At 29.4% G+C, this 27676-nt stretch overlaps 6 protein-coding genes across 13 annotated transcripts; 2 read left to right on the top strand and 4 right to left on the bottom strand.

The window, feature by feature from the left end:
- Positions 1-782: 782 nt before the first annotated feature.
- On the bottom strand, positions 783-3291 carry LOC103860616 (cyclin-U4-3). The gene is made up of 2 exons (XM_033289085.1): positions 2034-3291; positions 783-987 (listed from the first exon to the last, which is right to left on the bottom strand). The coding sequence occupies exons 1-2, from the start codon at positions 2369-2371 to the stop codon at positions 903-905; spliced, it is 423 nt and encodes a 140-aa protein (XP_033144976.1). The 5' UTR covers positions 2372-3291; the 3' UTR covers positions 783-902.
- Positions 3292-3821: 530 nt separating this feature from the next.
- Positions 3822-8859, bottom strand: LOC103861121 (peptide methionine sulfoxide reductase A1). Its single transcript, XM_033287380.1, is given in 5 exon segments — positions 3822-6186; positions 6353-6447; positions 6600-6789; positions 7184-7376; positions 8778-8859. Coding segments are annotated over 5 exon segments (726 nt in total). The 3' UTR covers positions 3822-6020.
- Positions 8860-9965: 1106 nt separating this feature from the next.
- On the top strand, positions 9966-12395 carry LOC103860613. Its single transcript, XM_009138256.3, is given in 3 exon segments — positions 9966-11732; positions 11734-11752; positions 12099-12395. Coding segments are annotated over 3 exon segments (588 nt in total). The 5' UTR covers positions 9966-11363; the 3' UTR covers positions 12299-12395.
- LOC103860611 (probable transcription factor At5g61620) lies at positions 12381-13788 on the bottom strand. The gene is made up of 3 exons (XM_033289075.1): positions 13407-13788; positions 13078-13292; positions 12381-12985 (listed from the first exon to the last, which is right to left on the bottom strand). The coding sequence occupies exons 1-3, from the start codon at positions 13717-13719 to the stop codon at positions 12539-12541; spliced, it is 975 nt and encodes a 324-aa protein (XP_033144966.1). The 5' UTR covers positions 13720-13788; the 3' UTR covers positions 12381-12538.
- LOC103860612 (oleosin 16 kDa) lies at positions 13763-19880 on the bottom strand. Of its 8 annotated transcripts, none has more exons than XM_033289079.1 (4): positions 19370-19880; positions 18471-18753; positions 18274-18372; positions 13763-13786 (listed from the first exon to the last, which is right to left on the bottom strand). In XM_033289079.1, exons 1-4 carry the CDS (start codon positions 19630-19632, stop codon positions 13778-13780), a joined length of 654 nt encoding a protein of 217 aa, XP_033144970.1. In that variant the 5' UTR covers positions 19633-19880; the 3' UTR covers positions 13763-13777. The 8 variants fall into 8 exon arrangements, with proteins under 8 accessions (XP_033144970.1, XP_033144972.1, XP_033144969.1 ...); XM_033289081.1 differs by lacking the exon at positions 13763-13786 and adding an exon at positions 13795-13949 and having other exon boundaries at positions 18324-18372; XM_033289078.1 differs by lacking the exon at positions 13763-13786 and adding an exon at positions 14430-15682.
- A 4254-nt stretch (positions 19881-24134) lies between these two features.
- LOC103860610 (ethylene-responsive transcription factor ERF104) lies at positions 24135-25414 on the top strand. The gene has a single exon (XM_009138250.3). It carries the CDS (start codon positions 24386-24388, stop codon positions 25160-25162), a length of 777 nt encoding a protein of 258 aa, XP_009136498.1. The 5' UTR covers positions 24135-24385; the 3' UTR covers positions 25163-25414.
- The last annotated feature ends 2262 nt before the right edge of the window (positions 25415-27676 follow it).

Below are 27676 nucleotides of genomic sequence, written 5' to 3'. Positions count from 1 at the left end.
CTACTACACTACACATGATGATTTCTTTTACTTTTTGGTTTTGTTTACATTTTTTTCCTAATTGAATAACTAACAAGTACACATTGCGTCGTGATCTCACAATGAAAGATACGGTTCCTCTTACGAAAGTTTATAACTTTGGATGTCATTTACAGAGCTCAGATGGTGATATAATTGATTGTGTTCCTATCTCAAAGCAACCAGCTTTTGATCACCCTTTCCTCAAATATCACAAGATTCAGGTACATAGAATGACGTTTACTTAGAATTTATTTGGGATTTATGTTTTATGTTCTAAGTGCTAATGTTTAGTTTATTTTACTTGCGGTTTCTTCTTTGGATGAAGCCTAATTACCATCCTGAGGAATTATTTGATGACAACAAATTAAAGTGTCTCCTACTAAGTCAAAAGAGAAGGGCATACATATCCCTCAGTTATGGAATTGATATGGTAAATGTGCCGAAGGAACCATTCCCATGAGGAGGACAAAGGAAGATGATACCTTGAGAGCAAGTTCAGTCAAAATATATGGCAAGAAGAAGCATAGAACTGTCATCTTACCTAAATCTGCAGAACCTGGCCTCACAACCAAAGTGGTCACTAGGTGTGTCAAAGTTTCTTTTTTTTTTTATTGTTGGTTTCTTGATCTGAGTTGTGTTGTTTGTTTTGGTTTCTTGAACAGTAGCGTGCCATAGCTTATGTGGACAGGGATAAGTATCTAAAGTGACTATAAATGTGTGGGGGATAAGGTGCAGCATATAAGGTTGGCAGATACACTCAGTTAGCTTCTAGGGAATATATATGAATATGATTTTGTTTCTCATACTGTATAATGACCTGTGTTTGCTTTACAATAGGTGAGCCCGGATCTATATGGTGACAATAACAGATAACTCTTCACTTATTGAACAAGATTTTCCTGGAGAAGGTGAATTACGAGTGATTGAAGCTTCAAGCTATGTGCATATTCCAGCAATCTGGCAGATCTTGATCAAAACACAAAATTGCAGAGATTAGTGAAACTGTTATCTTCAGTTACTATTGTTCTTCACATTTCTTTTACTAATTTTTTGTTTTACATATGAAACAGAAGCTGATATTTCATTGGTTCCATGTGAAAGTGAAAGAACAAAAATGACTTGACTAGAGTGAACTTTCCCAAGTGATATACTCATGAATTCAAAATGTAATAAGCGATTGGTACATGTGGTACAGTGCCGATATCATGAACTTCAGCATCTCAAAATGCATTGGGTTCATAGTGCATGCGTAGTTGTAAAGGAATATTTACATTTGAAACTGCATATCTAGCACATTGTTGTCCGGCACTTGCTGGGTTTCAAACCAACCGAGCTTTAACGACAGCAATAGCCATATGTTGTAATTCAAGATTCCAGTGAGCTTTGATGGTACAAAAATAGTTATTACTTAATACATGATTCACCAAAAGAGTTTGTTAATATATTATATTTTATGATGGGTAACTAACTTAAAATCTTTTTCTATTACTGTGAATTAGCTATTTTAATTACGCTTTGTCTTAATTTACATTTTCTTATAAATATATAAAAAGAAAAAAAACTATTGAATTTAAGAAACACAAATAACAAAAGAGAAATAATTTATGTAAAATTTAAACTACATTATACTTATTATATTATGTTCAAATTAGGAAAATACTTAAGCCAATGCATTTTCAACTATATGATTTTAAAAAATGAAAATAAACTAATAAATGAAAATTTTTAATAAAAATATTGTTAAAATTAATATTACTTTTAATGTAAAATTAATTTATTTTTAAAAGTTATATTTCACATTTTAAATGAGTGGATTGCACCCGAATTTTGGTAGAATCACATTAAATACATATTAGCAGTCAGATTATATATATTTACACTATTACATTGAAAAACAAAAATCTAACGTTGAAAAACCGGCGCTACGCGCCGGTACACCCCTAGTTGTAAATAAATCAAACATCTGTTGATTAGTGAATTTCAATAAATTAGCCTCAGAATGATTTACTTACAAGTCATCCATGAATTTAGCAGAGACCAAGACACTTGTGATTATAAACCTATGAACACTAAAGGAATTGATGAGCAAAAAGGGCTGCTTCTTGATGAACCGATCCAAGTATATATACGCGACGATGTAACACGAATGGCTGCAGTTTGCGTACTTGAAGATCCTCTCGAGGTAGCTTCTGATTGAGATTGAAGGTTTGGTTATTCCATGGAAGCCTGAGATGCTCTGTTTCTGGCTCAGATGGTCGTTGGTCTCCGATACCCTTTGCAATAGATACGACATTGCTGTTATGATATTTGGCATGATCTCCGCCATTGGTTCTTGAAGATCTTGATTCATTGTCTGGATCTGAATCTGATCGAAGGAAAAGAAAAAGCAGAGCTATGTTTGACGAGTTTATTACATTACTTGTTTTGGTTTCTGTATTTTGCCTGTCATTTGGAGTGTTGTTTATATACAAGGAACTAAAAGGTTGCGACTCATATCATATTCAATATAGTATATACATTTTACTGTCTATTAAAATATATTGATATACTCCTTTCATTATTTTGGTCTATGAAATTTAAATCACTTTATTAAATGTAGTAATAAACACTCACCAGTAAATCTTCATGTGGTTATTCACGCATTATCTACATTTTTAAATTTGATATTAGTTTCATTTGGATACTCATGATTAGTTTCATTTGGATACTCAAGAAATACTCAAGATTAGTTTTCATATATTTTAACAGACTTCTGGTGGTTAATGAAGTGTAAGTCACTAACTTAGCTTCCAAAACAAGGATAGAGAAAAAAATGAAAGATTAAAAGAAAAGAAATATGGAAATCCAGACTCTGGAAATAAAGACTTAAGAGTTAAGACGTCATAAATTTGGTCTCAACAATTGGCCTCTCAACATACATGTTAAACTTTTTAACTATCAAATTAAATGACGATTTTATATATATGCATTTACTTATATATGTATTGTGGCGTCTTGTAGGTTAGGGTAGCTCATACATAGCTCTAATACACCTACGATTTTATGATATCTACATCCGTACCTCGCGCGAAATAAACATTATATATAAAAATTATTTTATGTATTCTATATTTTTACATATAATAAATATATATTGAATAATTAAGAAATCTGTAACTATTATATATATAATTAAATTGGTACAAACATATAAATAAATGTTATTAATCTAAACAATAAATTTTTTTATTTGATAGGATATATAATTAAATTTAAATGATATTAACATATATAATATATTTTAATATTAATTGTCTACTAAATGATGTTTTCTACTCATACGGTTTTTTGATCATTTGTATCTTTATATCAAAAATTTTAAACTACTGATAACAAAATTTTCATTGTGGGATCAATAGTTTTAGTAATTTTTATATTTTTTAAATTAAGTTGTCAATGTTTGTTCAAAACTTTTATCAAAAAAAAAAGAATTTTCAAAGTAAATTTCGAAATTAAAATATTTATGTCTTTGATATGGTATAAAGTTTAATTTAAAATGATATATATATATATATATATAATCTTAATAATTAATTAAATTAGACTTTTTATTTATATGAGTTTGTAATCATTAGTATTTTGCCATAACAAAAATTTCAAACCATGGATCACAAAATTTGAATGTGAGACTTTTAACAGTTGTAGTAATATATAGTCGTTTTTTTTTAATTCAAAATATAACATTTACAGAAAATTTAGAATTTTATTATATGGTTAATGTGGTTGTTTAATTTATTTTAATATTTTAAAAATAAACAAATATGATAAAAGATACACTAATTTTTATCAAATCTTTATTATTCAAAATCATTTATTGTTATATATATTTTAACCACATTAGGTAAGTTCGTAACTTTTATTTAAGAAAATAATAAAGAACATTAATAATAAATTTATTGTACGTTTAATAAAAAAATTATTATATAACTAGATGGGTCAACATATTTTCTAATGATTCTAAAAATTATCATACTGATGACACGTAGCTACAAAAAAAATTAGAATATTTTTCAATTAATATATATGGGATATACGTATAATAATATAATATACTCCGTTGCATTATATTTCCTTCTAAATCAATTTTCGTTATCTAAAACTTCGACGGTGAAATTATCCTCGAATGTCAACTGATTTTTTTTTGGGGGGGAGGGGGGAGGGGGCGACTGAGATTTCATACATGTCCTAATCAAGTTAAAGGAATACCGGGAGGTATAAATGTATAATCATTGTTTTAATACAAATTTGACGAAAAAATCATAACCTTAAGTTTTGTATTAATTATGAGGATATGATTATTGGGTGTGTTTGAGAAAGAATATACAATAATAGTAACGTAAGTGTTGGTTTTGCTCAGGGTTTGTGTTGGTTAACCCACCAAATTAATTTGCCCCTTATTTTTTCGTCAGATTAATCTTTTCTTTTAAACTACCTGAACTTGTGAGTATGCAAAGATATTGAGATAATCTTTAAGCAGTCTAATAATCTTGAATAGTGATTTCATTGAGGTTCATACGGTTAATTACAACAATTAAAAGGTTAGAAACCATCACAATTTAACGTTAACTTATAGCAAATAATTAATATTCACTAACGTCAACTAGCCAAAGTTATTAAATCCCCATATATACATTATGTGTAATGTGTTGGTTATATTATGAAACATCTTTTTGGTTAAACGAGACATCCTTTTACACGAAACTTCTTTTAGTTGACGTTCGTGAATCCTCGAATAGTATTCTAATGCATCTTAATTATACAATAATCTTTATGTTCGACAAATATATATATGACAAAGCCAATGAGGGTTCAATCCTAACTTAGCATCTAACTGAAATGGAAATATATTATGGGCGATAGAGGGAAAGCCACGTACGAGAGTTGCGACCTCAATTCGTGCTACTCACGTTAGAGCTAGGGATATTAACGACACGTAGTTCAATTTATATATTACTTTGCATTTTGTCATTATTTATTTAAGCAGATTCTAAATATTTTTGTTATCACAAGATCACCACCTCTGTCTTTTTCACTTGCTTGACTCCCCTTGATTATCTTTAGTCTTCTATAATGTGTGTGAACGTACGGTGCTTTATAATGCTAGTTATTATTCGTATTAGAGCACCTTTAACGTAGAGATATAAAAGAGTTCTTAAGAATTAAAATTAAATAAAAATTAATAAATCATGAGAGAAAAACAGTTCACAGGTTCTTATTTAGTAAGTTTTGGAACCGGTTCTACATATTTAGAGATAGTTGTTGTTCTTACAATGTTTCAGAACACTCAAATAATTAAATATTAATATATATTTTTTAGAAACCATCAAAGGGTTTCAGTTAATGATGCCCTTAGGTGCGACCACATTAAATTAAAATCCACAAAAAAAAAATCAAAACATACAAATCCAGCATATACGCTTCATCCAATCGCTGGCTGAGAGCTTGAAAGGTTTATCTATCATCAACGCAAATATTTGACATAACCCAAAATATATATATATTAATATCACGGGCCATAAGAATTTAAACTTGAAATTGATGCGAAGATTAAAAAGTTAGAAATTATGACACAACACAACCATCTAAAGTGATTTAATGTTAAGTTTATTTCTTTTCATTTTTTAAAACATTAATTCGGACAAATTATTCACTACAAGCACTACGGTCTACTGATCTAAAATTCCTTGTCGGTTTGAATATTTTATTTTAATATATATATATAGTTTTTAATCTGAACTTTTAAAATCTATTTCACTTTGGTTAGGAACTAAATATTAAAAGAAGAACAATACAAAACTATACTATTATATACTTTAAATTTTCTCGACACTCAAACTTCTATCAACACGACAAGTAACATACATAAGTAGCCAGCACCTTCTACACACAACAACAGCTAACTAAAGTCTATAGGTAGGTGAAAGTAAAGCCCTCTGCCTCTAGATAGAAGCAAGGCTTTATCACCCGTAGCAGCGGATTGGGTCGTTGCAACCTTTTGCACTGGATTGCTTGAGTCCGAACCTCCCTCCTTTAGACAAGTATTGCTGGTTATCTTCCTCAGCTCGGTAGAATTTCGTAGCCGGTAAGATCTCTGTCACAATCTTCCTATCCACATGTTGCTGGTGACTCTCCAGCAGAACCGACCCTGAAATTTAGGAGACTTTAGACGATTTAATAAAGATTTCAATAATTTGGAGATCTAACTTTTTTTTTTTTTACAAATTTGGGAAGTTATGTATATATGAATTTTTGGGAGTCCAAAGCGAATGTTTCGTTAGGCTTGGCCCATGACCGGCCAATGTACTCCAGTGACTCGCGTGCTAGTTTCTCTTGCTCCGGGTTGTAGTAATATATCCCTGATCTGTATTGGCTTCCCACATTGTTTCCCTGATCAGTTCAAAATGATAAAAAAAAATCATTAAAACAGAGCAACCACATATTGCAGAGACAATAAGCCATGTATCACCTAAGAGTTTTAACCAATACATATCTGAGCATCAGATACATCAGACGATTAAAAGAGAAAAAAAAAACCTAACCTGACGATTCAAGGTAGTGGGATCATGCATAGACCACCAGAACAACTCAAGAAGCGACTCGAACCTACACTCTTTAAGATCATACTGATTACGAACAACTTCTACGTGATTCGATGTTCCCGAACATGCATCCTCGTAAGAAGGGTTATGCATGATTGAAAATATATGTTAGATTCAGGTTTATTATGGTCTTTCAACTTAAAACCAATTGAAAATTAGTATATTAGTCCTAACTTTTTATACATTAGTTAATGTCTCATTAAATTTTTTATGTGAGATTAATTTATCTCTCATATCACTGCTCGAGATGAAGGCTCTTATCGGATAGAAATTTTGGAACTTTAAAACAATTATACTCGGTCGAGCGAGTTAATTACGATCTTTATACCCAGTCGGGAAGTGTCAGATATTAATTATGGGTTTAGCGTATTTAAGATTTTGCCTCTGATATCATGTTAGATTCGAATTTATCATGGGCTTCCAACTTAAAACCAATTAGTGGATTAACTTTATCCCTTTATATATTAATTAATGTCTCATTGAATTCCTGATGTGGAATTAATTTATCTGTAATAATATCGGACCTCGGTATGCCCGGAACCCTCTGGTAAACTAATTCGACGCTCCAGAAAGAACCGGCGGCGAATTGAGCAAACTGGTTTCCCGACGCCGAAGCATCGGTGTCAGGACCCTATGCGATCGGAGAAGGTTCCTTGTTGGTTTGTCTACTGGTACTGAATCCCAAACAGAGCTTGTTAAGTATGTTCACGGCAAGTTCTGGAGAAACAGAGGAGACTAGTTAGGTGGGCAATAGGATGTTTCGGCTTATGCTTCAAGTTTATTTAATTACAAAGTAGGTGCAAAATTTTGCATTCGTTTTGTATTTAAGCTTTCGATTAACGATAGTAACAAATGGTCCCAAGCTAGTGGAGAAGTCCATTAAGGCTCTGAATGGTAACAGCGGGTTGGGCGGTGCGGGATTAGTTAGTGCGGTGCGGTTTTACCGCGGTTTATACAGGAGAAACGCATATTGCAGAACAACTGCGGTTTGTCTAAGCGGTGCGGTTCATAATAAAATATGAATGGTGACATTTACAATGAATAGTGCAACTGCGGGATAGATATAATGTATTTTATAATTTATAAACTAAAATATTAGTGATACTAATATAATCTTAAAAATATTTATATTATTTTAAAAATATTTATATAGCTAAAATATGAATTATATTTTTGGGTATTTTGACATATAAACAATACTTTATGTTATTTAATTATTTTAAAACTAAATATATATTTTAATTTATAAATATATAAACTATAAGAATTTGGATCTATTCGGTTCTCGGTTCAGTTCTAGTTTTTCAGTTCTAGAGATATAAGTCTACTAGTATAATTGACAGGATCCAAACCCGAACAAAACTTTATTTTCAGTTTGATTTTTTGATTCTGGATGAATGTGTCCAAACTTATATTTACTACCATCAAATCTTAACATGCATCTGAAATAAGTATTTAAAATCTATACTACAGTGAATATTTTTAAATATTAACTATATTTAGTTTTATAATATTTGTTATAGTTTCAAAATACAACTTATAGCTTTTTGATGAAAAAAGTATTTTTTAGTAAAATTAAATTTTATCACCCAAATAATACACATTTATTTTTATATATTATATAAATACAATATCAATGAAAGGTATTTTGTTCTATGTTCTTCATATTTAATAAGTAATAAAATAAAATAAATTTATCGATATTAATTTAGCATTTATATCTGTAAAATTATACTAATTTTTCTTTGGAAAAGAAAGTTACAATAAACAAGGAAAGATAGAAAATAAAATTATATTTTAATATGTGTTTCGACTATTTAGAGATTAAAAATAATAAAAACAAAGTTTTCTATGATAATATACCTCTAACTACATTTTTGATTTCGTTAACTAGATAATACACAGTTAAAATATATTTTTTGCATATTATATAGATAAATATTAAGGGTTGAATATAGGTTTTTGTCTTTTGACACCAAAAGGTAATAAAAATAAATATGCATTTTCATGATGGCCGTGTATGCTGTAGTATAACAAAAATCTAGTAGTATAATATAAAATACTTTAGGTAACATAAAATATATTTACTTTGAAAAACACATCTTATATAATACAAACCACACCTAAAATCATGCATGTGCGTTACAAGGTATGTTCCAATACAATTAGCTGAATGGTGACCCATTTTCCCTCCCGCCATGCGATACACTTGTCCCGCGGTTAACATTCATAGGCTCCTTGGTAACATTCGTTCCGCACTGCACCGCAGTCAACAGTAACAAAAATCTCTACATATACCATATATCTATACGTTTTTATACCATTCGAAACCATAGCTTAAGAACCCATTACACACTTCGGACTGAAGTTAGTCTAAAGATAGACGGTCAATTTAATGTTTAGCGCCTAAAATATTTGAATTATTAGTTATACAGTTTAAACATTTATAAATTAATAAAAATATATAATATATTAAATCATTATTGAAAATAATAAATTTATATTATTTATTTTCACAACATTTTATACTATAATATATTCATTATTATAATTTATAATAATAAATTTATATTATTTATTATAGTATTATTACAATGATTCAGTTTAGAAAGAAATCGTCTTGGATTTAAAGGGTTTATCGTTTGTAATGTTTAGACGGCCGTCTATATACATTTAATAGAACATTGATTAATAATATCTCATTTTTACTTTTCGTATCTCTATAGTATTATTTGCAAAATCAGTTTTCTACGTGTCGCTCTCACGTTAACTCTCACGATACCCTTAATAAATTAATTTACATTTTAAATACTATTACTTATTATTTTATTTAGTTTCCTTTTAAAAAATTTCCAAAAAATACACACATATAATAAAAAGGAATTTTGTTTATAAAGTTAAAAAAAAGAATTGAAAAACGAAAATATATATATATGGGAAAGTTCACAAAATAGTAATATTATATTTAAAAAATATTTTTAAATAAAACAAAATATAATTTTGAAGTAATAAAATACTTGCTTTATATCTATATTTTTTTAGATGAAAATTATAAATTTCTATATAATGTGATTTCATAAACATAAACATAAATATTATTTCTTTTAAAACGTAATTTAAACAATACAAAAAAATTCAGAGTAATAAGAAAAACAATTTTAGATATCTATATATTTTCTAGATGATTACATAAAATAATTAAGTAACATAAACTGGTATATGTTTAATTGTCTAAAAATATTTTATAATTAGTAATATTGAAATGTTTTATTTTTTTTGTTTTTCATATATTTAGTTGACTATAATATTTTTCAATTACAGCAAAAAAATATCGATAAAATATATTTTACTTATATAATATTATTTTTAAATACAATCACAATTTTTACTGCTAATTTTTAAGCAATTTTTACTGCTTATTTTAAAGAGATATTAAAAGAACTAAAAATTATTTTTTAAAATAAACATCGTTTTATCAAATAATTACAAAATAGTTTAATGAGGTAGATATATTATATTTTATCATTATTAAATTTATTTTTTCCTTAATATTAAATATGCTTTAAAATTTTATGTTTGTATGTTTGTGGAACTTAATAAAACCATAATCAAAATAACAAAGCAAATCTGAATTCTCATTTTTAAGATTATTTAAAATAAATATTAGTTTTCATTCAATAAATCAAAGGCATAAAGTTATTAAAAAAATTTAAAATATTTTAATTATTGTAAATATTGATATGTGTTCATGATCTTTCAAAAATTTATCACCTACTTACGCATGTAACTTTCTATATATCATCGCTTTATTTTCTAATATTTTTTAAAAAAACATCAACACATAATTTGGTAAATATTATGAAAATACATGCAGATTTGACTTAACTATAATAAAAAAATAATTATACTTCATTTTGTATTTGAAAGAATATATGTAACTCAATATACTCACAACATGAATGATTCGACTAATCCAACTTATATATAAAATCATAGATTTAACTTTGATAAGAATATATAGTTTTATAAGAATATTAATTTATTTTATAAATATAAATCATATGACAACTCAAAACATATTAAAAATGAAAATAAAATATTAACCAAGTGTTACAATTTAGTTATTTTGTAAAATTTATATATATGCATGAGACTTCAGAATATTATCTTTTCATTATATTAATTTATGTAATTTGGAATCAGACACTTTAGTTTTTTTTTAACTTCATTCTAAGAACGATATATCTTAAGTTATATATAATCTTCATAAAATATATTTACATATATAAGACAACAACCACCTAAATTAATCAAAATTTTAATATATAAAATAAAAATATTACAGTTGATTTCATATATGCAATCTAATTTACCCAAATGATAACCAAATCGATTGAAAAACAACAAAACCGATTAGATATAACATATATAAAATCATATGTATAATTAAAGTAATATAATATTATTAATATAAATATTGCATATAAATTAAAAATTAATTAAAAATTAAAAATAAGTAGTAATTAATTATATTATATATTTACTTTAGAAATATTTATACCCATGTATGAACACCGGAAAATCACCTAGTTTTGTATAGACTAAGATTGTTATTATTGCAAAATAAACCTCAAGAAGTTACTTTCGTCACCCTGGGAAGAAGAAACGAGTGAGATATTTGACAAAGTCCTAATTTTGATCCAAATGTACCAAAACCATAGGCTATATATTCGCAATCAACGAATTACTAAAAATGTAATAGAGAAACTGATCAAGCTCGTTTACAAAAATAATCAGCATCCTACAAAAAGCACTTTCTATTGTAATAAACTAAATAAAAGCAACATGTACAGATCCGCGAGTTGGAACCGTGGGACAGAAGACTACTCGTCCGCACCACCTAAAGGACTGTGGATGGGCTCGATGATCGGTTCCCTCGACGATGACGAACTACCTTCATATAATAATCCACCAGAGGAGATGATCAAGAAGGAGAAGTCACGTGCCAAGTTCGCAGAAAACGCTATTCACATCATTCCTTTTGTTCTTCTTGCATGCGCTCTCGTCCTTTAATTGGCTCTTCTCAAATCCAGGTATATATATACACACATTTAGGTCCAAACCCTATGTGAATCCAATCCGAACATGGCCACTTTATACTTATACGTGACATACTAAAATATATTTAAAAAAGAAAACCATGAATTTTTAGTATTTTTGAAAAGTTATCTTATCTACATGCAATATTTGTTAATCATAACCGCGTAATTTTTTTTAATTTAATGTTAAATTTATTCAAAGAAAATACTTTTGTACATCATGCTTAACATGTTTATGGTAAGATATAAAACCTTCCACACTTTTTTTAAAAGAAAAAAAAAAAGAAATTTAATCTTGTATATCATAACCGAGTAATATTAACAGAAACGAATTTTGTAGATGTGGATGTTGGGATGAGAGAGGAATCTATTGCGGCTAGGATTGAAGGATTGACAATCGAAGGGGACATTGACAATGACAGCGATGGAACTCAGACTGGTTTCTTGGGAGCCACCTTAGAACTAGGTGGTGATTCAGACAAACCACACCATGTTGATCGGAACAGGCGAGCTTCAAGGAAACTGATCAAAGGTTTCTAAGATTTGTTTTGATTATTTTTATTTAATCTATAAGTTTTGCTAAAACTATGAATGTTTGTTTTCTGGTTAATGAAGGGGCAGCTAAATTTAAATCCAATTATATTTTCTTAGAAACTTGTACATGAAATCCGGTTGACAAAACTTCTGAATATATATAGAGGTATGTATTCATGTATAACTCATAACTAAGAAAACAATTAACACATCTGTATCTTTAGATATCAAAAATAAAATGTCATTTCACTTCACATGAATGACGCCATGACCCGCCAAGTCTGTTTCTGCGGTAGCTTGTGGAGGAGGAGGAGGTGGACGCAGACCGATATCAGGTTCCATACCATCTTTCTTTGCTATACGTGAAGCATCATTTGCATGAGGTTGAGGCATACCAATCGGCAAAGGCCTTGGTACAGGTATACCGGAAGGGTGAACATACCTAACATGTTCAGGATTGGGATAGTAGTACATTGGATGGATCATAACAGATGGAAAGTTGTAGTAAGGTGGCACGGTTGGGTAGATTGGCATGTGATCCATTGATAGATTCTGAAACCGGTTTGATATCTCAGCTTGGGTTTGAACTTGTACCGGTTCTTGAGAGCCGGTTATTGGTTGTCTAGGTGGAATCTTCGATAATGATGATGATGCATCTGTCGTCATCACTTGAGAGTTCCTCTCTTTGTTCTTCTATTAAAATTAACCAAAAAATTAAAACCATAATAAACATCAATATATAAACTTTGATTGATTGGTTACTTGGGAAGAAAGACAAAAAAAACCTGATGATCTTCGAGAGACATGTCAAAGAGACTAGCACGTCTTCTTCTCTTGTCGTTAGCATTTAACCTAAGAAAATATTTCTGAGCATGACTTGCGACTTGTGTCGGTGTTCTTGTCGTCACGAATTTCTTTGCGATTCCTCTCCAATCTCCTTTTCCGAGTTCCTTCAATCCAACCAAGAAGATCCGATGTTCTTCTTCGCTCCATGGCTTCCCTAGAAAGTTTAATTTTTAACTTGTAAAACGAGTCATTTTCTTCTTAATTATTTTCATAAAAATAAGAAAATTTACCCTTTTAACATGATTAAACAAAAAAGAAGAAAATTTACCCTTTTTCTTCTCATGAGCGGATCTCCCCGTCTTAGAATGAATCTGACCATCGGAATGATAACCGTTATCTTCGACGGCGGCGATTGGATCACCATTACTGTTATCGTTAGCGAGAAGCGCATCAAGATTTCCCAAACTGACACTCTTCCTTAACGCCGTCACCTCAGGCGACCTAATCGGGTCAGACGATATGTTAACGCCGAACAGTTTAACGCTTCCTTTATTGACTCCGTTAAGACATGTCGGTGCTTTATGACCATTGTGGCCACAATGTGAACATGTCTTCCCCGTCGTCACCATCTCCTTCACCATCTCTCTACGACGTCACGCAAACTAGAATCTCTCACGATGTCACGAATTGTATTTATATCTATAATCTCTGCGTGTAGTTAGTTATAGGTGTTATATATATACGATATTTATCCGAATATGCTGAGCTGTTTTTGAGTATGTATTAGGTGTTTTACCATTTTCTCTTTTCCTTAAGAGATAATGCGCTTCCTTATTTATCTTCTTTTATTTGGAAGTTTTGACCATAGTTACTAGTTATTATAAGAAAAAAATCCAGCAGTATCAGCCTAAGATCATAACTAACGGTGTAGATGTTTTAAGTTACGCTTTACTGGAGATTTTAACCGTTGGATTATTTTCCAGCTAAAGAATGTACGTAGGGGATATTAATTCCGGGTATATAGCTGAGATATTCCTAGCTAAGATACCCAGATTTTTATCATTATCAATCATAATCCGCAGAGGTGGATGTTCGGTATTTCGGATTTCGGATATTTTGATATAGTGATATAGAACATGTTCGGTATTCTATATTTCGTATTTGGTTCAGTTATTTTTAGTTTGAGTTCAGATATTTAAATTTTGAAAAACAAAATCAAATTATTCATTATTTAAAATTTTTATATTTAAAAATATACATTTAACTTAATTGATTTTTTTTAATTTTTAATAGATCAAATGATTAATATGTATTTAAATCTAAAAAGACACTAATTTGGTTATTGTGTTTAAAAATTTGGATACAATTTTTGTTAATGTCCGAAACAAGAAGCTTGACATGTTTTTCAGTTGAGTAGCAATCCATAATTATATGTATATTATCTGATCTTAAACTATATGTAGCATCAATATAAATATTTTGAATAAAATAAGAGAAGTAAACTATAAATATAAAATTATGTATACATATGTTCGGTTATCTTCGGATATCTATTCGGATTCGGATATTATCTGTTTGGATATCCAATATCTTCTAATTCAATACCCGTTCGAGTATTTTACTAATTCGGTTTGGGTTTTTCGGATCAGGTTCGGATGCAGCTTCGGGTATCAGGTAAAGTGCGCAGTCCTACTAGTCTAATGCAGTTGAAATTTACTTTTACTTTAATCTAATTACTTAATTACAACTCTTCTTTAAATATATATATATATATATATATATATATATATATATATATGTATGTAAAATGCATGTTAGAAAAATTAAGGCAAAGTCCTTTTAGCACGCACACGTGAAATCCGAGGATGTTTAATTCAATATCCCTTTTTTTTTTTACGGAGAAAGTCACTTTGACATGATAACATACATTTTCACATTATTGGTTTCCTTTAATCTCAGTTTGTTGTAAGACTATTTTATTTTATAACGAATCACGACCAAAAAAATTCGTTGCAAAATAACATAGTTTACATGAACTAGATATTCACTAACATATATCTTTACCAGCGAATATAACTATGATATATATTCATCTTTAAGAAAGATATAGTTGAGTAGGGGTTAAATGTAGATTCATGTATGTTCCAGCCTAGACGCTTTGAAGTCAAAATTAATATTTGGAAATTTTGACCAATTAAAATGGAAGAAATATAGTCATGTTTGCTTATTTGGGAAGATTATTTCCAAACTTGAACATCCGAATTTTATGGTTGTTTATTTTTCAATACAAAAAATATTGCAAATTTGGAGCCCTAATTAAGCAGCATCGCTTTCTGCTGTTTTTTTTTTTAATTTTTAAATACAAACACGCGTCGCTTATTATCGTCACCAAAGCGTCGCTTATTATCGTCACCAAAGCGTCGCTTATTCATGGTTTTCTAAAATCTCATTGAAGTTCTTTAACATAAACTAAGCATTTGATCTTTGAGTTTCCAGTTCTTGAGAAAAAAAAAGATTGATCATTCTTGACGACCATGAGATACTTATGGATCCGTCGGTAGCCCTCATGAACCATCAAACTCTTGTCCTTTGAACTTTTTCCTTCTAAGAAATTAATTTATTTTATAGATTTGCAAGAAAATTAAGCATAGGTTGCACCGTATTTGTAGTCTATAGAAAGCGCAATCCATTGACATGGGTAGGTTACTTAAGGGGAGAAAAAGGTTTTGGGGTTGAGCACCCCCACATCATAAAATGTTTTCTTTGTCTTTCAAATTGTTTCTCATGAAAGAAAATTTACGTATAAGAACAGATTGGTGGTTCCTTATGGAGCTGACGAATGACAGATCTTTTCCCCAAATTTGTAAAGGTTATTTTGGTTGTGTTTTCCTTTATGTGGTCGTAGTGATAGTGTTGTCTAAGCAGCATATAGAGTTGATGTATTGTTTTCTAAATAAGTAAATACGATATAAAATGAGTGTTTAATATGGTGTGTACATGTTAACTTAGAATTCCTAGCAACTTAATAAAAAAAAAAAGGGGCTATTTAGGTGAATATACAAAATGTGTGTGGTAATTGTAGATTTATGCATTTTTTTAATCATTTACAGAACCAAGTAATTTTTGTGTTGATTTGCCAATTCTGTCCTCGAGCTAAGACGTATTTAATGACCTGCTACCGGGGTTGAGGAACAAAATTGATTTTTATTACAAGTGAAGAGGAAGCGTAATCTATGAACTAAACCGGTTACATTTGAGATACTTGAAGTATTTAGATATTGAAACCGGATATATGTTTAATAATTAAAAAGCGATGAGTTGTAACATATTTTTCAAAAAGTGTGGCGCAAATGTGATTAAAAGGAAGATATTTTCATACCCAACTAAGATATTTTATAAACGCCAGATATTTTACACACTTGTAAGATATTTTACAATCCGGATACAGTATTAATAACTATTTGAGATACTTGAAGTAATAAGATAATGAAACCGGATATAGTGTTCATAGTAATAAGATAATGAAACCTAAAATTGCATTCAGAAGACGGAAATAACCGGTTACAAATATATGTTACTGCAATAGATTATTATTGTTAGATATAAAACGATGATTTTTACATGGATTTGTTTTGGTGATCCGGGAGGGGTCGAATAATGAGATTTTGCAGACATATTTTGCAGACAGAACTAAGAAATGAGATTTACTTTTACAGAGAGACGATATATTGAAATATGAATTGTATCAAATCTCTTTGGGTTTTTGCAGGAAAGAGAAAGAGTATTAGAACATTCTCGATTTTTTTGCATTATTATCATTTTCTCTCCCTGTGCAACAGTCTCTTTAGATTCTTTGCATTAATATTATTTTTCTCTGTGTAACTGTCTATTCATCTGACGTGTAATATGTCGTTTAATTTACTTTTCTTATAGTAATAGGGACACTTTTGGTATTACTTCAAAATGCATAGTGTCTTTACCACCTACCTAATTTACATCTCTTTTTTTGCTATCTAGCGAAATTTCCAAAAAAAAAAGAAAAAAATTCCTAGCACCTAAAGTCAATGTTTTTAAACCCGACCCGGACACTGAACCGGACGACTTACCGGATCGTTGGGTCACTGGGTCGACCGCGGGTGAACCGCGGATTAATAAGTAAATTAATTTATAATAATATATTAGCTATAAAAATACATATATAAAAACTAAAAGTTTAATGTTTTTTAAAACATAAAATAATAATTTGAATATGTATATATTTTATGTTTAAAAAGTATTTAGAAAATACTTAACTTTAATTTTTTATATTTTTATTTTCATTTGACATACAAAATATCAAAGAATAGTTTAGATTATTTAATTTTTTCTGAAACAAAGTAAGAGTTATGATATCTAAAAAAATCAAGATATAAAATTCACAAATATTTAAATGTCTAATGTGAATAATAAAGTAAACTTCAAATTCAAAATAAACCAAAAGTAAAAAATCATTGTATTAAATTATCAATATCAAAAATAAACTAACACCAAATCACATCAACTAATGGTTCTCTCTACCATCGTTGACTTTATTTTCTTCAAGTGACATAGTAAAATCTTCATTAAAATTTAAAAATCACAAATATAAAACTGAAAAGGGAAAACCTAACTTTTTTTTGCCAACATCTAACTTCTTAATTAGAAACTTAGAATATAAAACATAATCTAAAAACTAAAAAATGACGTAAAAGTTATTTATTGGTTCAACCGGTGGTTCAACCGGTATCGGGTTCCGAGTTTTAGTGGGTTTTTGCGGGTTTTTGTGGGTTTTTAAATTTCGGGTTTTTCACAAAACCCAAACTGGATTTTTTCTGGGTCACCGGGTTTACCGGTTCAACCGCGGGTCCGGGTCGGGTTTCAAAACACTGCCTAAAGTAGATGCATTCGTATAGTTGATATAAATACGTACACCCAAAAAAGCAAGTAATGTTGGCTTATATAGAACAAGTTGTATGTCTAATATGATGATTCAGCATCATTGTGGGTATTATAATGTTATTACTCGTAAAGATGCTGCATATATTTGTTTTTGATAGATGTCAATGTCATATATGAAAATGGTTTATGTATTTCTTGTCGCGCGATGTAAAATATTTATATGCAAAAGCTCCGACACGAGGGACTTTTTGGTATTCTTTCATAAAAATAGATTGTACCTTACCAGGATCCATGGCAAATCCAAGTTCATGAGATCTTTTGAAAGTACCTGGACCGCTGCGCTTGGAGCCAATTGAATTTTGCTCCACCAGTAAAATCTACGTACCATTAATTTATACACCAAATGAAATTAGCACTGAATTGACGTTACGCGTAAATGTGAAAGAAAAATAAATAAACATCATTGTTATAGTACCTTTGATATCTCGGAGATTAATGGCCCTTCTTCCGCATGCTTGACTCCCAGTGATTTATCTTCCTCCGCTGGATTATGATCTCTCTGCGACAATTTGTGTATCTCTGACGGCTTGTATTCCTCGGCCTTGTCTCTTCCAGTCGAATTAATTTCATCCGCCGTCTTATTTATTTCCGGCAGCCTTTCTTCCTCCGGAGGTTTATCTCCTCTCGAGAGCTTCGCAATATTATCCTCGTTAGGTCGAACTCGCGCATGCATAATAGATCTAGAGTACTCTTCTTTCCTATAAGCATCTCACACATACACACAAGTTTTAATTACAAACTTCAAATATATGGTAATCTACTTACGAACGGGGTCACATAAGACTGACTGCATATCATGAGCGGCATACGTTCTACAAAATCATATTAATGTTAAACAAAGCAAATCCTATGGGGTAACTAAAACCATTATTTGTTTGTTAAACCATTATTTGTTATTTGTTACAATGTTACTACAACAAAGCGAAGTCTATAACAAACGAAAATATAATGAATGTTGTTGTTTCTAAGAAAAAATAGTTTACTTCTACCTATTTTATTAATTATCTATTTAAATATTTAGAAATCAAAATCTACGTACAAGAATTTATATGATGCTTAAAAAAAGAGAATTTATATGATGCCATATCAATACATATGTTTGTTATTCGTCGTCTGTACGTAATGTACCAGCCTAACCAAACATGCCATGAATCAATGAATCTACACACGAAACAGACGTATAAATGCATGTATATAATAAAAATCCCTATATATTTTTAACATATGTACAGAACTCGAACCGCAAAATGTTTCAAATTAATAATTAAGAAGATAGCTACTTAGTTAATATTTCACGATAAAAATTTTGATTACTTAATTAATTCTTTGTAGAGCCAGACGAAGAGGGCGATCGCCGATGCTCCAAGCCTACCAGAAGCTAAGAACCCCGTCACCAAGAAACTCGAAGTGATAACCGCCGTTACGAGAATCGGGCTAAGAACTAAAAAAACCGGCGTCATAACCATTAACACCACGGCCGTACCGGCAAGTGCTAAACCGGTGAGAATCATCAGAGGCACGGCGGATATACCAGCAGCATTAGCTAGCGGTATATCTTTTGTGAAAAAGAAATGCATTTAGTAATAGAATTTTTATACGATTCTGAGTAAAGAGTAGGGGTCCAGCTTTGGAGGAGAAAAGTATAAGGTCTACGTACGTGTACGACAAGTGTCTGAAGACGATATTTTCATGCATGCAATTGAGACATTTGCGAATGAAGTTCCTCTACGACACGTCAATTCGTTTTTTCTTCTTTCGTTTAAAACTAAAAAGCAGAATATTAATCTATGTGATTATTTTTGTTAAATCAACTATATTTTAAACTTAGAATCGGTTGTTATAGTTATTTATGTGAGTAGTCATGCAACATATGCATCAACTAGATAAAGATCCGCGCCTTGCGCGGGATGAAGACGTGTAACGAATATTATATATAGAAATTATTTTTGCATATTATTATTTATTTTGTGTTCATCATGTATTATGAAATAATAAGTATATTGAATAATTGAGAAGCGAATAAATACTATGTATATAATTAAACTGGAGTAATCACATAAATCAAAATAATCATTTTTGTTTATTTACAATATTGTTTTAGTGATATATGATTAAAGTGATTGTTTATTTTCATGTGATTGTTTAGTTTCTTTTAGAAATATAAAACTAATCAAAAACGTGAATGATACAAAAATTGTTAGCAGATTTTTATTATTCGAAATCATTCATTGACATAATATGTTAATCATATTAGGTAATTCTGTAGTTTTTATTTAAGGAAAAAAATGAGAATATTTTTTTGTATACTACTAATCAATGTTATATTTAATTTAATAAAATGTATAATATATGTTTAGATGAACCAACTTAAAAAAAATTATAAGAATCATCCAAGTGATGACAATTGGCTACAAAAATTTTTTGTAATGCTCTTCAATTAATATATAAGAGATTTAGTTTGATATACGTATGTAAAATGTTAAATTAGTGCACAATAAAAAGTTTATAGTAAATAACACTAAAAGAAATCAGGTAGATTTCAGATTTTCGTATACATCCGTTTTGGATTTATCATTGATATGGACAAAATTATTTGAAAACTTTGATGGAATCGCCATTTTTGATGGGCTATTGAGACTATAATTGGAAACATGTTTATTAGCCTAATACTTTCTAAAACTAATTAGTCCAAACCAAATGAAATTTAAATATAATTTCTATAAAGATAACATAAAATAACAGCATCTTCATATGTTCAAACAAAATAAAAAATGTTTATTGACTTTTTTTGTTTAAATGTTCTATGACTTTTTTTTGACGAAGAATTATTTTATTACTCAAACTTGAAGCTAGATCAGAATAAAACAACCAATAAAACAAATTTTATGACATATTACTGATAGTATTTTTTTTAACTTTCTTAAAGGTTACAAAAAGCATAGAGTGAAGCTTTCAATGTTCACATAATTGATATTCATCAGAGCTCATGGCTTAGAATTAATCATAATTTTTATATTTTCCGTGTTATATGATTACATATAAATTATACATTGAATGATAAAACATTTCCTTAAACTGATATTTTTGAGTTGGTCAAATTATTTTTTTGGTGTAAAAAATAGTTACATGATTGATGAAAGATTTAGTGTTTTTACATTAAATCGATTTTAAATTTAATTACAACGACTAATAGCTAATTTATAATTGTATACTTTTTTATTTTACACTAACAGATTTTGTTTCATGTTTTCATATATATTAAGAAAATATATTTATTTTTATTATAACCATATCATTTTTCTCAATTATTTTGTTACCTTAATAACTAATTAGACAAAGTGTTTTTTTGAAAAATATATCAATTCAGTTCATAAATAAACTCACAACGAAAATACCTTAACACTTGTGGTCTGAATCACACGAAAGTTCACCTAATAAACAATTTATATTCAGTAAAAAAAAGTTATATGAAAATGTTCAAACACATGAAGTCTTTCTTCTGTGGTCCACTCATCTTCTATCAACTGAAAGCCATTCAATCTCCCGAAACATACTATCAGCAAATACCCCAAACCAGAAAAAGATCTCTATATCTAAACCCACATCAAAAAATCTCTCCTTTGTATTCGGTTCCTCCGTAGCTTGTGCTGTTTTGAGGGTTGAGTTCGTTCTCCGTCATCTTCTACGGCGTTCGACTTATAAAACAACGGAGACTTAGTAGTCGATTTCACAGCTATAAACGGGATATCTCTAGGTGTTGCTCTCATACCATATTGTCCGACGCAAGGGTTGCTTAATTGAGACTAATTCTTTGCCGTACGGTGGACGTCGAGCTCTGCGTCTGCGGAAGCCCTTCTGATCTCTTCTTTGTAGCCGGAGATGGTCTCTAATTGTGTAGAAGCAGCTGTAAGATTTCTCAAGGAGAAAACCCAGATTTCGTATGAAAGAAAACCAATAGCTGTAAGATTTCTCAGGTAGAAAACCCAGATTTCGTATGAAAGAAAACAAATGATATTGCTTTTCTGTTTTTCTTTATTATTTAGTTTGTATTCTTATCCCTTTTATTTTTAAACTTTGTTGTATGATTAATATCGACTGCAATATATAATGGCAGTCTTGATAATAATTCTAGTAATCAAAGGTCATTTGATTAGTTAGGCTGAGGAAGTATGTGGGTTTGCCACCTCAGCATAATGGCATCTCAGTAAATAAAATATAAAATAAAGGTTATTTTTTCAAAATGCTTCCCTATTAATAAGTAAGGGATTGGCCTCTCTTCTCCGACTGCATTCAATCAATCCTAATATTTTGGGCCTGAAAATTCATACTGAATCTGCCAATTTTAAAACTTTTGGTACTATTTGGCATTGTTTTAGTTTCTCAAAGAGTGTCAGCTAAACAATTTTCATATAATTTTTTTAAAAAAAATTGAAATGTATTTATGTTTTTATTACTATCAACATATTTAGTTAATATCAAATTTAAGTTAAATATGAATTATACTGAATACTGTAAAATGACATTTTTTTGTAAAAAAAATGTCAAGATAACACTATTTGATACTCTTCTATTTCATAAAGAATTTCATTTTAGATTTTTTATTTTGTTTCAAGAAAATATCATTTACATTTCTAATGTAATTTTTTACATTAAATCTCTTTATTACTCTTTTAAATAACCAATAAATGTTTAGTTCAATTATTTTATTAAATAATTATATAATAAATAAGGATATATCAGTGTATTTTTTTTAATTTGCATGAAATATGTTCATATTATACTTTTTATGAAACAGAGAGAATATTATTTCAGTCATAAATCTTTTACTGGTTACAAATAAATAAAATGTTAATCTTGGCAAGTTGAAGTGAGACACCTTCGTGGAGCCAACGAAATAATTAATATTCTAGCCGTGGCCGTTGGCTTTGACGAGTGGTCGCGCCTTTAGTCATAATGGTCAGAAAATTCAACCATTCATTTCTCGGATGAAACAAATTCAACGTTCAATATGTTTATATTCCAATGGTAACTTTTCTTTTTTTGAGAAAGCATTCCATTAGTATTTTAGTTTCCAGATTTTGCTGCAACCATATGTGGTGGAACACCAAAAACATGGTATTTTAGTTTCCAGATTTTGCTGCAACAATTCAACATTCAATTCAATATGTTGATACTCTTTTTATTTTAATTTATTTGATGTTTAAGAAAAGATTTTTGTTGTGAAATAAATAATTTTATTAGTATTTTAAATAAAATTTAATATTGCTTGAGATATATAATTAATAAATAATTTTTATTGATCAAAATTAGTATATTTGTAATGTTTTTATTTAAACAGATAAATACATAAAATTTGTACATTTATAATTGTCTTGCATGAACCTTAAACAAAAAAAAAATTATAGTTAATTACAAATGATAGGAATAATAGAAACGTTTTATAAGGGTATCTTCATTCTCATTCCATTTTTTTACTCTAAAATAGAGTATGAAGTAGACAATGCTCCAATTCAACTCTATATCTCACTTTATAATGAGATTACTCCATAAAATGAGATATAGAGTTAGATTGAAGCATTTTACTCATATTCTATTCGATTCTATTTTGAAGAAAAAAAATGAAATTTTCATTAGAGATGCTCTGAGAAAAATTACAATGATATTTGTAGTAATATACCTTTGACAGACTCCGGCATGCAATTCTTTTCCTTTTATATGCAATGTTCTTTCCTTTCTAGCTTTGATCTTGCTGTCTTCTATTTATTTTAAAGATATTAAATTTTGTTATAAAATAATAACATAAATATGGATCGGGTAGAAGCAAATACAGAACCAAAGCCGGATCAAACGGATGATTTTTCAGTCAGTGAGACCAAATCACAATACATCAAACTTCTTACAGTTATGTTATAAATATCCATAAAAAAAAAACTTCACCTAAAATCTCAAAACTCCTGCGAATAAACCAAAAACCTGAAACTCTGTATATTTAAAAGTCTAAAAGAAGTCATCATGATAACTTGATTAGTACTATTAAATGACAAAAAGTCCATGTTGAGGGAAAAAGACAAGAAGGAAAAACAGAAAAGAACAAAACGACGAAATCTAATAGATAAAGAAACAAGTCAGAAGTCCACTACAATTCCAAACAAACACAAGGTAGTATGATCGTTCTCGGTCCGATCCACGAAACTCCCTCGAACCCTCTCTTACTTTCTAAAGCTCCCACCACTATATATTACCATATTCCTCGTCACTCTTCTTCACACTTCAATTCCACACATACACAAAGATCAAGAGGTTCAAGTAAGTTAATAAGGAGTACTGAAGATGACAACTAAACAAGAATCTTTAGCCATCGAATTCATAAGCCAACACCTTCTCACAGATTTTGCTTCCACAGAAACCAAACCTTCCAGTTTCACTCTTCATGAAACTGGCCCATCTCTCTTTACCAGCCAAGTTCACGACTATCACTTAGAGACAAGCCCAAGAACCATCAACAACCAGACCCATAAACCAAACTCTACTCTTAACCGACGTAAACCGCCCTTACCGAACCTATCCGTTTCAAGAACAGTCTCTGGTACGGTGAAGAAGACAGGAGAAGAGGAAGAGGAGAGACACTACAGGGGAGTTAGGAGGAGGCCATGGGGAAAATATGCGGCAGAGATTAGGGATCCGAACAAGAAAGGCTCTAGGATATGGCTAGGCACTTACGACAGGGCCGTGGAAGCTGCAAGAGCTTACGACCAAGCGGCGTTTCAGTTGCGTGGACGAAAAGCAATCTTGAATTTCCCTCTAGATGTTAGGGCTACGTCAGAAAGTTTTCTTGAGGAAGGGGTTAATGGGAAACGTAAGAGGGTTAAGAGTTCTCCGGCGGTGGAGGAGGATGAGAAGGCGGTAGCTGTTAGGGTTAAAGTTGAGGAAGAAGAGAGTGATACCACGGAGACAACGGAGGCTGAGGCTAAGGCTGAGGTTGAAGCAGTACCTTTAACGCCGTCAAGTTGGATGGGGTTTTGGGATGTGGGAGCAGGAGACGGGATTTTCAGTGTTCCTCCGTTATCTCCGACGTCTCCCAACTTCTCCGTTATCTCCGTTACTTGAACTTCGGACTTGTCAACGGTTGATGACGTTTTCACTTACGTCACTCAAAATTTCTTTATTTCTATAGTATATAAGTATAGCACTAGTGTACAAATATCATATTAATAGTTTAGTACCAATCATTTTATTTATTAATTTTTAATAGGAAAATTATGGATGTTGAAAATTTAAATGATACTTTGTATTTTTCATTTCTTATAAATTCGTTGACTGTAATAAAAATATTCTTGGTCATAAGTATTAAGTCATCTATATTACTCCCCATCTGCTAAATAGTCAATAGAGTATATAATAGAAAGAAGAAAAATAACTAAAATAATGTAAAAAAACACAAGAAGTAGTTTATGAAAGTTAAGAATTTCAATAGTAGAACTACACTAATCAATGGATATTGCCGTCTAAGATTATCTACAAAGCATCCATAAAAGTGTGTAATCAACATTATCTTACATATATTATTATATAATTAAGAAAGTTGATTATTATAGAAAATTATCTAGGATAGACCTAATATTTTTTTTGTCACAAATATAAACCTTAAAAATAAAAATGACCAAAATAGACTTAAATGTTTTATCAAAAGAAGTAAATATACACTTATACTTCTATGGTTAATTAATATAGACATTAATGTTTAGAGTTAAGGAGTGGAGTTTAGGGTTTAGAGTTTAGAGTTGAAGAGTGGAGTTTTGGGATAGGATTTCAAATTTTTTTTAAGAAAAAAAAAAATTCAAAATAAAAAATGTTATTTTGATCATTTTAGTTTTTGAGGTCTATTTTTGTGACAAAAACATAAAAATGTTCGAGAATTATCCATTATTATATTTACTAGGTAATGAACCCGTGCGATATCGCACGGAAACTCATTTTATACAAATAAAAATGCTATATTTTATAAAATAACCTTTTATTAAAACTGTTTTAATTGTTTTTGACGAAATACATGTTTTACAAAATTATCTTTCATGAAATTATATTACTTTATTGATAGTACTACAAATCTATTTTTTGTTTATAGGTTTGGTTGCAATAAAATAACAAATATGTCAATACCACATAATATATATGTTTTATTATCTATTTAACTAAGGTATTAAAAATCCCGAAAACAACTAAATATTTGAAACTAATTAAAAAAGAGTCTAATACATATTTCAATTTATTCAAGAAAAAAATAAAAAATACATTGATATAAACATATTATTTTTATCTGAAATATTATTTAAACTTAAAAATTTTACCTTTTTGAAAGGATACACTTTAAAGTAGTATTTTTTTTAATGGATGCATCTCTTCAACAGAAAAAAATCCTTTAATAAACAAATGCATTTTTCATGTAAAATAAAATAAAATTTTAAAATAGAGATAAAATTGAGAGTAATAAAAATAAATATTCATAAACTATTCAATTGTTACGTGAAAAATACCCCATAACTGTTTTTGAAATACCCCATAACGTAAAAATTATAATCAGTTGGTAAAAGAACACACACATTAAAAGTTATAATCAGTTGGTAAAATTTTAAATAGAGATAAAATTGAGAGTAATAAAAATAAATATTCATAAACTATTCAATTGTTACATGAAAAATATCCCATAACTGTTTTTGAAATACCCCATAACTTAAAAGTTATAATCAGTTGGTAAAAAACACACACATCTTGAAATCATTAGTTAAAAATATATGCCACTTTGTATAATTTATATTTTTATATAACAACATCTTGTTATTGTGTCAAAGAAGTTTATACGACACGAAAGAGAAAAGGATATCTTCTAACTTTTTTTTTTTTTTTGAAACACTATCTTCTAACTTTCTATAGACTTTTAAAATGTATAATATAAGTAAAATGAGAAATAACCAAAAAATAGCAATAATGTTTTTTTAAACCAAGACACACAAATAAATATATTATATATTGTTCAACTAATAATATTTCTCAAGAACCTTATCAGTAACAATTTTATTTATTTATTTCAATGATTGTTATACCAACCAAATTAGAACTAAAGTTATATGAATTTATTTTTACAGAATAATAAATTCTTAACCAACAAGATTTTCACTCAAAATGACACTACTTCATTGCTTTTGGCATCATTGTCAATGTTATTTTTGTGTATATTATTTTTTAGTATAATAAATATTTTTATAAATAGAATTATCATTTTATGTATTCAAAATAACTTACAAGTTCACGAGTTTATACATTTCGAAGTTTGTAAATATTAGCATTAAACATAAACAAACGTTTTTAGGATTACAAACGAAAATATAAAGAGGATAATAATTATCGCAATAGACTTTGCTGTTGTTGCCGCTAAAACATTAGAAAGAAAAAATAAGATTTTTTAGATTATGCATGCACCCGTTCAATTCCATGACACGACTAATCTATTATTTTGAAGTAATTAAATAATTAATTTCATTAATCTACGTAAAGACACATGCATGAACTATTGTGACTTTTCATCACACACAGTTATTTTATCTTTTACTTTGCGAAAAGAAA

Source organism: Brassica rapa, chromosome A03, assembly GCF_000309985.2.
Source record: "Brassica rapa cultivar Chiifu-401-42 chromosome A03, CAAS_Brap_v3.01, whole genome shotgun sequence".
Lineage (NCBI taxonomy): Eukaryota > Viridiplantae > Streptophyta > Magnoliopsida > Brassicales > Brassicaceae > Brassica > Brassica rapa.
The sequence above is the reverse complement of the archived record's forward strand: the minus strand, read 5'-3'. Positions and strand labels throughout refer to the sequence as shown.

Bases quoted from the DNA above. Each gene is read 5' to 3' on its own strand.
- LOC103860616 (XM_033289085.1), bottom strand. From the start codon at position 2,371: ATGAATCAAGATCTTCAAGAACCAATGGCGGAGATCATGCCAAATATC. The intron at 988-2,033 runs GTAAGTAAATCA...GTTTTGATCAAG, and splicing joins GCTAAATTCATGGATGACTT to ATCTGCCAGATTGCTGGAAT.
- LOC103860611 (XM_033289075.1), bottom strand. From the start codon at position 13,719: ATGGTGAAGGAGATGGTGACGACGGGGAAGACATGTTCACATTGTGGC. The intron at 13,293-13,406 runs GTAAATTTTCTT...TAAACTTTCTAG, and splicing joins CGCTCATGAGAAGAAAAAGG to GGAAGCCATGGAGCGAAGAA. The intron at 12,986-13,077 runs GTTTTTTTTGTC...TAATTTTAATAG, and splicing joins TGTCTCTCGAAGATCATCAG to AAGAACAAAGAGAGGAACTC.
- LOC103860612 (XM_018657366.2), bottom strand. From the start codon at position 19,632: ATGCATTTCTTTTTCACAAAAGATATACCGCTAGCTAATGCTGCTGGT. The intron at 18,754-19,369 runs GTAATCAAAATT...AGATGCTTATAG, and splicing joins CTCTACAAAGAATTAATTAA to GAAAGAAGAGTACTCTAGAT. The intron at 18,373-18,470 runs GTACTATAACAA...AATGGTACGTAG, and splicing joins TAATCTCCGAGATATCAAAG to ATTTTACTGGTGGAGCAAAA.
- LOC103860610 (XM_009138250.3), top strand. From the start codon at position 24,386: ATGACAACTAAACAAGAATCTTTAGCCATCGAATTCATAAGCCAACAC.